Genomic DNA, 14,604 nt, shown 5'->3' with positions numbered 1-14,604 from the left:
TACTGTATATATATTTAAAAAAAAAGTGATTTGCTTACAAAAAGTATTTTGTCAGAAGACATGGCAACTTTTGAATGGACGTCAATGTTGGCTAACCGGTGGTTTAATTAAAGGAATAGTTTACCCCAAAAATTACTTTTTCCCATCATTTACTCACCCTCATGTCATTCCAAACCTGTATGATTTAAGTTCTACTGTGGAACATATAAGAAGCTATTTTGAAGAATGCTGGTAACCAAACTCTTCCACAGAAGATAGAAAGTCATACAGATATGGAACAACATAAGGTTGAGTAAATGATGACAGAATTTTCATTTTTGGGTGAACTACCCCTTTGCTATCCCATTATACATGTTCTGGGACAAACCTGAAGTGTTGAGGTTCCATATTACAGTCTGTTTGTGAAATCCTGTCCCAAACCCTGGATTACACTCAGACTCATATCTGCTAAACTCTTTTGAATTGTAACAATATTTCTTTTTTCTTATTACATCATCAGATATTTTCTTAAGCTATCAAGTCTGCAAAGATGAGCAGGCTTTAACCATAATTATCTTCAAATGCAGTTTTATTAATCTTTTTTATTTAACACATGAAAGCTAATATTAATCAATTTTTCAACAAACAGAAAGCAAAATGTAATCAAGACAACACACTCCCAAGTGAGTCATTTGGGATGAAAGGAAATTGAAATGTTTCGAATATCGTCCCAGGGCAACGTGTTCTCTACAACAGCAGATAAAAGAGTCACATGTCAGTGTGAATTCTCTCTAATTAAAACGAACACAGGAAACAGCTGCCTAATCAAGATAGGCCTTAAGGCATGACAGTAATTTGTGGCCTCACTTAAGATGAGCATCTTAAGCTGTAAAGCAAAGGACAGCAGTCATCTGTTTGTGTGTGTGTGCGGGTCCTGAGTTATGAGGTCATTTACTGAGGAACCGAATGAGTGGTAGTGGCTCACGTGATCAATCTTACACAGGAGTGAAGGATTTCTAAACCATGGAGCTCCCTGAGTTTCTCCATGTGCCTGAAAATATCAAAACAGAGATATATCAAACCAACAGAATTAGGTTCTTTTTCATTTTGACCACACAATGAACTCTGAACAGCCAAATATAAAACCAGAACTAAGAATATGAAATGCAGACAAGCGTCAGCCAGTTTGCTCTTCATACAAAGTAGGTTCATCGGTTATGTGTAATATTTTTGGCAGTGTCTGTACCCTCTACTGTTTTCTGTCTAAAATGTCTTTTTTAGGCTGCACTCTGATCTCAGAGGTTTGAAATCCCACTGTAAAGACTCATGCTCGGAGCAGCGTTATCTTTAAAAAGTTGAAAGCTCATCAAAGATGAATGCCGTAAGATTTTGTCTCCTCTTTGATGGATTGTCTTTGTTAGATGCTGACTGGGAGAACAAGACACTTCAAGAACACCTAACTAACAGAGCTGCTACTTTTCTCAGACCTGAGCTTGTGGACACTTTATAAATTAAAGATGAAGGGGAAAAACTCAATAGTTTTTAGGTCATTAAAAGTTTAAAGGCCCAATTGGTAAATATTTAAAGAGACTCTCACATCTGTAAAAGTGCTCATTAACAGCCCAAACATGAGACAAGAATATAAACTAATTTCAAATTCAACAAACAAACATGTTTATATCTCAATCAGTTCATTTAGGATGCCTTGCTTATGTCCTTAAATTGTCGATCTGAGGTGTTTTAATTCATTATGCATTCAAGAAGTTCATCATCTTGTTGAGGTTAATTATAGGGAGGCATTATCTTTTCACCTTCATGTTTCCCAAAGTATCACTGCTGTGTATAAGTACATCAGCATGAATGTTAATCAGTATAATACAGGTGACTGCAAAAGGCAAGTCAAACTTAATTATACCTAGGCTCTGTTTTGCACAGCTTCCCAAGAGTAATGGCTGCATTCTGCCGAATGGCTGCTCTTTTGGCGTCTCCAGCAGCGTGGTGTAGCAGCAACTGAACACAGTCTGTGCCTAGGAGGCTACCGGCAGCTCCATCCACTTCTAAGCAATGGCCCATACACAAAGCTGCGTTCCCCACCACCAACTCGTCAATACTGCCCAGGAGTTTTCTCAAAGTGAGCAGCCCTGAATGAATAAATGTGCGTAGCGCACACAAACTTTCACAAAGTCACCGTAAAGCCACAGAACTTAAGAAAGTTATTGAATCCAATCCTCTGCCTCCCTAACCCTCAGAACTCACGTTTGTCAAGCTTTACCAGCTCTTCACAGGCCTGTGGGATTGAGGCAGTACAGAATGTCAGGGCTTTAACGGAGTATCTGGAGCTCATCTCTCCTCCTACCTGGCAGGACAGGACAGACACACAAGCAAATTTCAGTTAAAAGTTCTACGATTGCATCTGCAATACTCTCCTGAGAGAACACAATATACCTGGTGACCAGAATACAAGAATTTTTAATGGTGTTAAACTCCTTAAAGCCTGAAATTTTAAACAATATTTAGAAATAAATAATGAATATTAAAATATGTATTGCAATTACATTTTATGCATTATATTTGATACGGGATTTGCTTTGATATGATCAGGGTATTATGGGATTTACTGATCACATAAAAATGCATTTTTTTACTGTAAAAACTGTAAAAATTTCTATTGATCTAATTTCATAAAGGCTTTTTGTTTTGATTTGTGGTTGTGAAATACAGAGTTTCAATGGCACCAAATGATAGAGAGATTCATGATTTTTTCTAAATATTATTTAATATGCCAGGCTTTACAGGGTTAAAGCGTTTAACTTTGGGGGCCGCCACCATTACACATTGCTGTATTCTGGTGAACAAACAGACAGACAAACAGACAGGTAAATAATAATGAATAATACAGTAAATAAATAATGATAGCAAACAATGCCAACAAAGGATGAACTAGGTTGTTTATTAATAATTATTATTATTTATATAAAAAAATAATTAAATCATGTAGCAAAATTATACATATGGTTTTAAATGGCTTTCAATGGCAACAAAGAATGAAAAATAAATAAATAATTTTCAAGGCAGATAACTGAACATATGGCTTTACATGGCTTTCAATGGCAACAAAGAATGAAAAAAAAAATAAACAAACATGGCGTTCAAGTCCAGCAAAGGATAAAACCAGGTCATAAATAAATATTTTAATGAATAAACATAGCAAAAATACAAACGTATTGTCCGCACACTGATGTAACTGCTCCATAAAAATAATTTATTGCGGCAACGTTTCGACCATCAGGTCTTCTTGTGCCTGACGAAGACCTGATGGTCGAAACGTTGCTGCAATAAATTATTTTTATGGAGCAGTTACATCAGTGTGTGGACAATACGTTTGTATTTTTGCTAGTTTGACTTTTTTTTGTCCTGCACCTGAGCCCTGTGTGGGTTTGTGGGATGTGCGCAACTTTCTTACACTTTGGTTAATGAATAAACATACAAATAAATAAAGGTAGCTTTTAACCGCTTTCAATGGAAATGGAAATATGGGTTCTGGGCTGATTTAAGACTGTAAAAATATATAATACACTGGATATGAAATATACAGTAGTAAAAATGTAATGTGTCAGCAAGGTTCAACTGGGCTAAGATGGTCTTTTCAGTAGAGACTTTTCACCAATTTAATGTGAAGGGCATAATCCCTACCATCTTAAACATCTTTTGTCTAATTTAATTTGACTTTATTTCCTTACAGACACTATACTGAATTCTAAAACCTGATAGAGGCTCTACCTTCAGAATCTTCAGCAACTTCTTCACTATTCCATTTCGCACAACTTCTTGAGTGGCATCAGTAGACATCGGGAGGAGAACGCTCAGCAAACCTGCAGCTCTCTGAAGCCAAAACAAAACAAGATAACGTGTTTGATACCAAAACAGGATGGATAGGACATTTCAAAAGGATTGGGCTGTAGCTGTACTCTTGATGTATTTTGTGGCAGCTTGTCAAAATTGCAGTTCAAGCGGTATCACAGCACTAAAAGTCCACCTCGAGGTGGAAGCATTCAGTTCCATTATATATAAAGGGAGACAAAGGCAAAGTTCCTTCACCTTAATTGAACTCTGAGAAACAGCCTGACTGGAGAGATATGAGGCGCCAAGGCAGCAAAACCCAAGCAAGCAACCTAGAACCAACCTACATTAACATAGTCAGAAAAAATAGTCCCCAGGCTAGGGCCTACGGCTGCCACGGTAATCATTATGTAAATACTTCCGTGCATGCGAAATCCTTCTCTTGGGGATGCTAGCCATCTAAGCACATCCGTATATTTAAACTCTGAACTTCCATTTTTGATCCTGTAGAAGCCATGTGTAAATGTTTTGTAGAGATGCTCTAGAGATGCTAATATGCTGGGCTCCACAACAACCCACATCCTGCAGGATGAACATTTCAATAATTAATGTGCAGAAATCTACAGTTCAAATGTTCTGGCGGCTCCAGTCATCAGGGGTTGGGTTAAAGCTTGCTTTGGCCTTGCTAAAACGAATTCAACTTACTGTGATGACGCCCGCAGAAGAATCGCTCAGCAGGTCCAAGCACCTGCTGCTGGCCAGAACAGCGTGCTCCTGTATGTTAAAAGAGAGCCAAAAAAACATTATCTTCCATTTTCCTTTGGTGTTTCAGACATGATTGCAACATATGGAGAGCAAAGGCGCTAACAGAACATTCTGCCTATCCAGGGCCCTTTGGCTACAAAAGTGCTTGATGTTTCGGATGGGGGCTGGCCTAGAGCCCGCTGCATTAAACTTCCTGCTTTACCTGGACAACTTGAGAGGGATTTGAGGCTAAGTTGATCATCAAACCCAGGAGAGGATAGAGGACACTTCCACATTCACAGCCGATGCACTGCTTCTGCAACCAAAACAAAGCTTTATCTTGACAGTGCCGGAAATTAAATTCATGTCCTTTTGCAGTTTTAGCGTCTGTGGGAAATGTTTCACAGCTAATACAACAAGGTAGCAAAAAGGAGCTTAAAAACAAACCCTCGGAATCAAAATTCACAGCGCAAGACATCATACATAATTCAACAATGTTCAAGGACAGAGTATTTGGGAGCTTGGTTGTGATGTAAAAGGTTATTGTCTCCAAGCCTACCATAGTTTGGAGAGAGCATCTCCAAAATTCGCTACGTCCTGCCAGCTTTTTACTGATGACATTATCCAGAGCCATGGTCCCGATCACAGAAATCACAGAAGCCAGTTTCTTATGGTCGGCTGTCATGATATTTGACTACAAGTGCATTGGAAAAACAGCATTAGTTGAAATGTGGACGATTTACCGTTCGATAGTTTGGGGTCGATTTATCAAAAGTGACAAGACTTTTATAATGTTACATAAATGTCTATTTCTAATAAATGCTTTAGTTTGAACTTTATATTCATCAAAGAACCCTGAAAAAATGTATCATGGTTTACACAAAAATATTAAGCAGCGCAACTGTTTTTAACATTGATTTTACACCATTGATTTTGCACCAAATCAGCATATTAGAATGATTTCTGAAGGATCATGTGAGACTGAAGACTGGAGTAATGGCTGCTAAAAAAATAAGCTTTGTCATCACAGCTATAAATGACATTTTAAAGTATATTACAATAGAAAAGTTATTTAAATTGTAATAATATAACACACTATTGCTGTTTTTACTTTATTTTTGTTCAAATAAATGCAGTCTTGGTGAACGACATCAGAAACATTTTTTTAAATTTTACAGACCCCAATCTTTTAAATGGTAGTGCAAGTTAATGATGTAAAGCTAATTATGTAATTAGTAAGTATTTTAATAATTATGAATTCTAATTATAAATACAGAAAAGATAGAACAAAGTTTGTGTGTGTACACCCTCCTCTTACCATTCATAATAAGACATAATAAGCTCTCATCATACTAGTAAAAATTTAATAAGTACAATTACTAATCATTTGATTTTATTGGATGTCTACATAGACTGTAATCTATGTTGCACTGAAATGCAACAACATATTTGCTTTCTCTGAAGACTGGAATCTTTTGCTGCCAGAAGACTAATTCGTTATTATTCTATCATGCAATATAGAAAAATAATAAAATCAAAATTAAATAGACTCCTCAGCATGTAGGGTATCAGTCCTAAAGATCATAATGAGAGTCTACATGTGCTACACTTTGAGTACCAACTCTTAGGATTTAGGATGCTGAAATACAGAATAAAGAAATTCAAATGCTAAAATGCATTAAGGATCTTTGATCAATAAGAAAAAACTATTAGAATTGTTTTGCTGAAAATATCTGAGATTCCAGACAATAAAGTATTACTGATTTAAATATTATACGCTATTATACTTTAGATTATTATAATTATTAAGAGGATTACTATGAATGATGTTTCATAATACATCACCAGCAGATGTTCAAGAGGAAGGGCAAACACTGCTGTGAAGTTCTCCCTTGACTGAATCTTAAATCTGAAAAAGACAAAGAGCAACAACAAATTATTAAATAAAGAAACTAACTGCTAACTAAAAAAGCTCAGCAGACTTAAATCCTCAGATAACTCTCTCGCAGTAATGCACAAAGAGCCAGAGGGGCAAAAGATAAAAAGGCGTTATAATGCAGTGGTCGCTGATCCAAGCAGAACTATACGGTTTCAAATCACACGTTGCTGACGCCCAGCGTACAACTCACGACAAGACCAATATGCCTACCCATCCTTATCTAGAAACAAGACAGCGGCTTGAATTCACTGAACACTTTTCATTGACTATCTATCAAACTGTTACGCCATCCTCATTTCCTTCTGTGCATGAAGTGGCTGTTTAATCCTGTCTCCTGGTGTGCTCACCGAGAGCACCTTATTCTATCTGTAAGGTGGTGAATGACTAGAAACGGCGAGAGGCTGATCTCTTTCACAGAGATAAATGGAGGGATTTGTGAATGTGATGGATCGTTTTGTCTTAAATGTGTTCACATTGCATTCTCAAGGGACCTGGGCTGTAGAGCTGAATGAATTTGAATGTGTCTCGATTTAATACGTGCGACTATGATGTATGGGAATCTAATGGACACTCAGGTGGGTTGTGTCCAAGATTTCATAAAAAGGGTCAGTTTCACTATACCTCTTTCAGGCATTCATCAACTTCACATGAAAACAGGGTATGGTATATGGTAAGGTCAAATATATTGATTGTGCATACTTATTTTCTGCAGCCAAGTTCTCCAGAGCTGTAAGCGCCAATGCAGAGCTCATATCGCGGCAAACACAGCTCATCAGGTTCTCTGCCATTCTACAGGGGACAGATCGCATTCATTATAGGCTCATTAAAAGGACTTTAATAAAACATGCTATAACAGCAGGAAGTGTCTGCTTACTAGCTAATGAGATGAATCACAGATATCATAGGAACACCACACTTAAATCTATCTCCTGCTCTGCTTTCTAAAAAGCATAAAAGGTTGAGATAAAATTGACATCAAAGTGGGTTTAAATAAATATTAGTAAATATTATAAAAACAATATAAATATTTATTTATTAAACATACTTATATAATGAATTAATTATGCTGTTTAAATATTTAATTAAGCAATGCAAACAATTACTGTTCGTATAGAACATAAAACATTACATTTTAAGAGATTTTGTCAATATAAGCATGGAGCAATTAATGAAATGTAGATTTATTAGTATTATTAATTATGCTCTACGTATATACTTTTATCTTTAAAAGTATATTAGCAGTGTGGCATGCCAGTCCATTTTGTTTCACATAATTAGTCATGTCTAAATGGCTCCTCATGTGTTATGTTGTAAATTATTATTTCACTGCACATCATTTTGTAAACTACAATGCAATGCATTCAAAATGACACAAAAAATACATACTGGTTTGAATTCAGGTTGTCGATGAGCACGTCTCGTCCGTGCTGAATTTGTGAGTACATGCTGAGCAATTCCAGGCTTTCCCTCTGTATTTCATGTACCGGTGATGCCAACAGCTGGACCATGTGTTCTCTGGTACCGGGACACTCCATCAACAGCTGTTGGTTCTGCTCTGGAAGGAACACAATTATAGAGAAGGTTTAATAAAGACAAATGCAGATTTAGTTGACCAGTTAATGAGATTATAACTGAAGGGCACAAACTACTTACTAAAGAGACTTTTAATGTGGGAGGCAATAACAATTTCACTGCTAGCAGGCAAAGAACAGGATAAATTGATATCGACTTGGATTTAGACAATTTTACGAATGCTCATTACTTTAAAAGAAGTCTGGGAAAGCAGAGTCAGATTAAATGGTGTTGATACATTTAAAGTTTTCCAAAGAGAGACTAAACTTTAAACCGCATAAACACATTTCATTACACCAAATACACATAATGTTCTTTTTAGCAGCATCATATGACCCTTTAAGAGTATTAAAAAGGAATGTGCAAATGGGATTGCTATTTTTTCCTCAGTAATAGCATCTTTCATTTTCAAGGTCTTTGAATAAGATTCATACATCCTGTACGCTCACATGCTGCATTTCATCTTACCATTTCCACTGCAAACTGTCCTCCATAGTTTGACGATGGACAAGCATAGATCAACCGCATATGGATCTTTTGAATTCTGTGAGAGACAGCTAAATACAGAAGAGGAAAAAAACTGAGATACAGTAAATACATTTCAGTCATGCATAGATACAATGTTAAAGTGATAGTTCACCCAAAAACAGAATAATCTGCTTTTGCATCCTTTTTGAAGCTTGAAAGCTCCATTCCTCATTCAGCATAAATGCATGAAAAAGAACAACCGGCACATTCTTAAATTCCAACACATGACATGATTATACAGCAGAGCCAGATTACACATCTGTTGTTTAAATGCATTCAAATTAGTCAATTCATTTTAGGTTAGGGTTTTGGTTGGAGCAAGACAACCGATTAGAGAGGAGAGAAAGTTAAGATGCAATCAATCATACGTGGACTATGCATGCACACTTTATGACACTACAGTAAGATCTTCCCATAATTAAAATTAAACACAACTTCTAGAGACCTTTACACCACATCAGCCATTTTCAAATGTGCAAAGTACATTCTGACCACAAACTGTCAGGTTCACTTCTTTAGCAACCTTACCTTCTTACAGTGTTATTGCCATTAATGATACTGAAGCCATTGTTTAATCTGAATAATGTCTGCCCTGTACCTGTGAGGGACACCAGATAAGGTCAGTGTTAGTAGGTATGAAGTGAGAGCAATATATCAACACTACATCACAGTAGCCAGACTCAGACACACAATACACTCTGTTCAAGGGCAAAAGAGAGTACAAGGAGAATAAACAAAAGCTCATCAAGAATAAGAGAGTGCTGCCTTATCTACACAAAGGCAGTGTTCATTCTGTGGAAATACTAGAAATTAGTTTACAAAGAGCTATTCAGGTATCTTACCTGCACAAAACATTTGGCAAAAAGCTTTCTGTCTTGGAGTGCTTTCAAGATTATGCTGCACAATGTGCAGACCCACATTTACCTTTGTAGAATACTTCTGACACTTTAAACAGTTTTTTAATAGAGGATATCTGCTGGAAAGGACTGCAGTACAATATATAAAGTGGGAAGTCAAATTCAAAGTTAAAAGTTTGATTTAGCATGTAGTTTTTATCAAGTTACCTTGATATGAAGGTATGTTTATATCAATATGAAGTACAGAATAAACAAAAACATGGTGCCTATATATTATATTTCAGTAGCTGTAAGGATTTGAGTCAAAAGTCATATTAAATAAATGTGTTTTCTCTAGCAATAGTTTTTTGGTTTCTAGTTTGAAAAAAAGTAAAAGAAAAGTGAAATATCAAAATAATTTTTGTAATATATTTTGTGTAAACAAGTGAACACAATATCATCCCATTTGTATACATTACTGTTCAAATGTTTTGAGCCAGTAAAAAGATGCATTTAATTGATCAAAAGTGACAGCAAAAATGTATAATCTTACAAAAATTACTTTTTTTAAATAAATGCTGTTCTTTTGAAATTTCTATTTATTAAAGAATCCTGAAAAATATGTATCAAGGTTTCCACAAAAATATAAAGCAACATCTTTTTTCAACATTGATAACAAAAAGATTGTTTCTTGCACCAAATCAGCATAGAATTATTTCTGAAGGATTATGTGACAGTGAAGACTGTAATTCAGCTTTGCCATCACAGTCATCATTACATTTTAAAATATATTAAAATAGAAAACAGAATATTAAATTCTATAATATTTCTAAATAATAGTGTTTTTAGAAGAGGCTTCTTTCATAAACACTAAAAAGTCTTACAGACCCAAACTTTTGAACGCTGGTGTACATTCAGAAAAGAGTCAATTATATAATAAAGGTAGAATTTAATTGAATTAATTTAATTTTTTTGTGTGTGTGTTTGTCACATAAGGGCAGGTTGACGTGTTATAAATGCATACAATTTATTACTAAACAACAGTTTGATACTTTGTGCAACCTTTTAGATTTTATTTCATTATAAATATACTGTTACAATTTTGCTGTAGGCAGTACTTTAAGGTTTGTGTTCATACTGAAATTGAGTTTCAAACATAAACTCACCCTGAGAAATATTCACTAGTAGGGTAAAGGGAATTTTGAAAAATATTCATTTTACTCCTTTTGTGATTTGTGGTAACAAGCTCAGGTTGTCCCTTATATATAGTATATTTTATCAATCTAAATTGTCAAAAGGGGTTGCTGCACTGAACTGTGCAGTGATATATTGACACAGGATCAGAATTGAGCAAAAACAAACTGAAAGGTAATGCACGCATTCACTAACAAAGTCTAAAAGCCTTGAGCTTTTGCTTGTGATAGGACTGTCACTGTGTCTGTCCTCTGTGGCTGATCATGAGGATTAGTTTCCTCATCATGAACTGCAAATGAACCGCAGAGCAGAATCAATGAGCCCTCCGCACAAAATTCCTCACTTCTCTCCTCTCTGTATTGATCCCCAGTGCAAGAAATATCGCACTGGTTGCTGGAACAACACTGGGTAAACCGAAGGCATATTTCACACAAATCTGAGGTTTAAGGCTGGCATAAACATTTGTTCATCCTACCAAAAAATTAAAAATTAAAATAAACAAAGGACTCTGAATTAATCATGTGAACTTACAGTCTTTAATAGCCTGTGAGAGCAGCTCCAATCCACCACAGTAGTAAAGATTGATCTCATTGGGTCTGTCGAGCTTCTTCAGCAGCTCTGGTACTTCCATGGCCTGCGCTGTTCCCTCCTGTAGCTCGTCCCAAGCTGCCTTTTCCTGGAGAGATGCCTTCTCTTCCAAATCCACTTGTCTCAGATAAGCTAGTGTAATGCAAGGTAATGTGATTGCTTCATGAACATATTTCTTTTTTGCAAATTCATGTGGAAATATTCTATTAAAATGCATAGAACGGGAATGCATAATGCCATTATTCCGTGTGAAAAGTTCAAAATCAATTTAAATGAGCAACTAATGTTCTAAAAACTGCTGGTGTAAGCATGTGATGAGAAAGAGGGAACGTGTGAGAGAGACTCATGTAAAAATACAAGTGAATTCAGTTTATTCTGAGAGACGCTTGACTAAAAGATCGTTATGTATCCCCCAATTGTAAGTCGCTTTGGATAAAAGCGTCTGCTAAATGTCTAAATGTAAATGTAAATGTAAAAGGTAGATATACAGACAGAGTGGATGCTAAAATAAAAACAATGCTAATCCTACTCTGTTGCTAATGCATGGATCTAAAGTATATTATTGACCTTGCTTCATATCCTCACAGCATTTTTGGATCATACCTTTGACCATGGTCTCTCGCTGTGGCTCTATCTCCAAAAATTTTTGATAGCAAATCCTGGACTGAAAGTGAAGCAAAAGTAGAAGGATAAAAGGAGAGAGGTCAGATAAGGTGAGAAATATAAGTGTAATCCAGCTTTAGACTTGAAAGGACAGAAAGACTTCTATTGAACGATACTTACCTGTTTGAAATCCTTGAGTGCTAGGTGAGATTTGCCCATGTGTACATATGCTTTAATACACTTCTCATTGCACTGTGAATGAAAGTTTTATATATTCATTGGCCACTTAAAAACAACAGAAAATTGCATTTAAGTAATAAACTAGAATCAGTAATGTGATTTATTTTGTCCCAATCTAGGGTAAATTATTACTTTACCCAATCTATTACAACTCTTCTATAATGAAAAAAATTTAACATCTCAATTAAAGCTCATTTTGATATCTTTTGGGGGGCATAAAAATAATTGTTTGTATTTATTTTTTGTACTTATTGTAAATATTACAATATCTTTGGTCTACCAAATTACAGTCATATGGTGTGACCAACATGCAGATGCACTGGCATTTTAAACTAGATTTTTTTTTTTATTATTCTTTATCCTAGACACTCTTATTTGTCACTGACCCAATGGACAATATATTGGATTTTCCATTAGACCATAGGGATATATTTATTTATATATAAATAACTCTTATTTAACTTTCTAAAAGTTTTCCAAAAGCAAAGACTATTTGGAACATCTCAGAAGGAACTTCAACCCAATTTTCCAATGCGCTGCACAACTATCCAGTTCAATAGACACGCACTATGTAGCCTGCTGTTCTCACCAGACTAGGTAGACTTCGGCTGACACTGAAAAATGAGAGGGCACTTCTCTGACCTCTTTTCCAGTGTTTTACTCACCCTCAGAGCCCACTCACAGTCACTGATGGCCTCCTTATATCTCTTCAACTTGATAAAGGCCTACATAATACATGAATGTAAGAGACAATAAAATCACAAGAGGAGCAGTCTCACAGGAATAGCAGTTATGATACTGACTTTTCAGATTATTGTACAAGAACTCGTTCTGAAACGTGGAAGTACCTGTGCTCTGTTTGTGTAGAGAGCCTGCATGTCACGCAGCTGCTCCAAGCCTTCAGTATAAAACCTGACAGCCGTTTCGTAGTCACCTTGAGTGAAAGCCTCATTCCCCTGCTCCCTTAACGCTGCGGGTCAAACGAGGACAGAGCCAATCTAGACGTCACAAACTGACAACACACACAGAAAACAGAAACTGGCCATTTTGCTCTTAGGCTTCAGTGTACCCACCATTGGCTTTTTCTTCCTTCATCTTTCTTCTCAGTCTTCTCTCCTCGGCATCTTTTTCTAATATCCTCAAGAAATTCTCTGACGAATCGAAGAGTACAACAAACCGTTGCAAGATTTATAATAAAAAGACAAGAAGTGAAGATGAAGGTGAGCTAGTTTGTATTGATTTATAAATCATTTACAAGACGTCAAGGGCAGACATCCAAGTTTTATACTTGAAACCAAATTATTCAACAGAGACATAGAAGTCTTGTCAACTGCAGAACCAAGAACAGATAAGAGACTTCAAGACACAAACCTACCTGGATTTTGACTTGATTCATACTGGATGTTCTAAAAAGAGGAAAACAATTGCATTATTGTAGTTTAACTCATTAACATTTGAAAAAATGCATACTTTTTGAAATATTAGGTATTAATGTAACGCATAACAGTCACTTAATTTCATTTATTACTGATAATCATGAACTCTAACATTTATGTTTAAAAGTGTGTTTTTACTCATTCATTCATATTATATTTCCAGTACAGACTACAAATACTGTACCACTGGCCCGTTTTCAGATGAAGGATTTTTGTTCATAACAGTCTTATTGATTTTGGTTTTACACGGTTCCTTCTGCTCCAGGGATGAGATGAATTGATCTTCCTTCGCAACTGCTTTCTCCTGGCGCGACACAACGCTGGAATTTAACTCTTTTACCAACTCATCTGCAATCAGAAAGCAACACATTTATTTTTTTTAACTCCCAAATTACATTTAGCTCATGATTCAAATAAATGTGTGATCTGTTATTGTGTGAAATGTGTGACACTGAAAGAGTCCCGTCCTGTCCGCACTGACGTCAGACGACGTTTTATAATCAAGAAACATAAGTTGTAAGCAAACGGCACTTACTCATTTGGTCAACATTCCTCAAAAACCTTTCGAGATCGTCGTTATCTTGCAAAGTCATGCTTGAAAATGATTTTACAAAGCCCACCGAAACAGAAGTTCTAGCGAAGAGAAGTTTTGTTTGCAGAAGTGTACCCGTAACCATAGCAACAGCAGCCACGTGCAAGAAGAATTGTTTCTACTGCTAGTAGATACTTGTAACTACATCATCACGCGGTCAAAATTCACAAATCTTTTTCATTTTAAACTTATTTTATTTGGTTTTATCCAGTGTTTTCTCTACAGCAAGCTGAATGACTCTGAAAAACATCACTATGCCCTTGTACAAGGACACAGCCACACTCATTCTTTCAGAAAACATAACTTTGAATTACTGTTGAAATGTACTGTATAAAGTCAGAGCTCTAGTTTATGTTTGAAGGTTTATGGTATGATGAAGGTGCTCCAATGTATTCATGAATATGAACAACGACTGAGATGTACTTCAAAAGCAGACACACTTAAACAGATAAAGATGTTTTATTGTTCCTTTCCGTTTCTTGTTGTTACTCTAGATCAGTGTTACTCATTGCG

At 35.9% G+C, this 14,604-nt stretch overlaps 1 protein-coding gene across 1 annotated transcript; it reads right to left on the bottom strand.

Annotated features, from left to right (window-relative positions):
* Positions 1–571: 571 nt before the first annotated feature.
* LOC107717260 (tetratricopeptide repeat protein 12-like) lies at positions 572–14,176 on the bottom strand. Its single transcript, XM_016523944.1, has 21 exons — positions 14,035–14,176; positions 13,684–13,847; positions 13,439–13,469; positions 13,137–13,214; positions 12,912–13,033; positions 12,729–12,788; positions 12,004–12,075; positions 11,824–11,884; positions 11,164–11,352; positions 9,131–9,200; positions 8,543–8,631; positions 7,889–8,057; positions 7,202–7,291; positions 6,409–6,472; positions 5,123–5,257; positions 4,787–4,879; positions 4,525–4,593; positions 3,760–3,861; positions 2,236–2,335; positions 1,895–2,120; positions 572–1,030 (listed from the first exon to the last, which is right to left on the bottom strand). Exons 1-21 carry the CDS (start codon positions 14,174–14,176, stop codon positions 961–963), a joined length of 2,196 nt encoding a protein of 731 aa, XP_016379430.1. The 3' UTR covers positions 572–960.
* Between the last annotated feature and the right edge of the window lie 428 nt (positions 14,177–14,604).

The sequence above is a fragment of the Sinocyclocheilus rhinocerous genome, unplaced genomic scaffold (genome assembly GCF_001515625.1).
Source record: "Sinocyclocheilus rhinocerous isolate Xijiao unplaced genomic scaffold, SAMN03320098_v1.1 scaffold1893, whole genome shotgun sequence".
Lineage (NCBI taxonomy): Eukaryota > Metazoa > Chordata > Actinopteri > Cypriniformes > Cyprinidae > Sinocyclocheilus > Sinocyclocheilus rhinocerous.
The sequence above is the reverse complement of the archived record's forward strand: the minus strand, read 5'-3'. Positions and strand labels throughout refer to the sequence as shown.

Excerpts from the sequence above, each read along its gene's own strand:
- LOC107717260 (XM_016523944.1), bottom strand. The coding sequence starts at position 14,176 with ATGGTTACGGGTACACTTCTGCAAACAAAACTTCTCTTCGCTAGAACT. Across the intron at positions 13,470-13,683 it reads CATCTGAAAACGGGCCAGTG|AACATCCAGTATGAATCAAG; the intron begins GTACAGTATTTG and ends TCCTCTTTTTAG. Across the intron at positions 9,201-11,163 it reads CTCACAGGCTATTAAAGACT|GTACAGGGCAGACATTATTC; the intron begins GTAAGTTCACAT and ends TGTCCCTCACAG.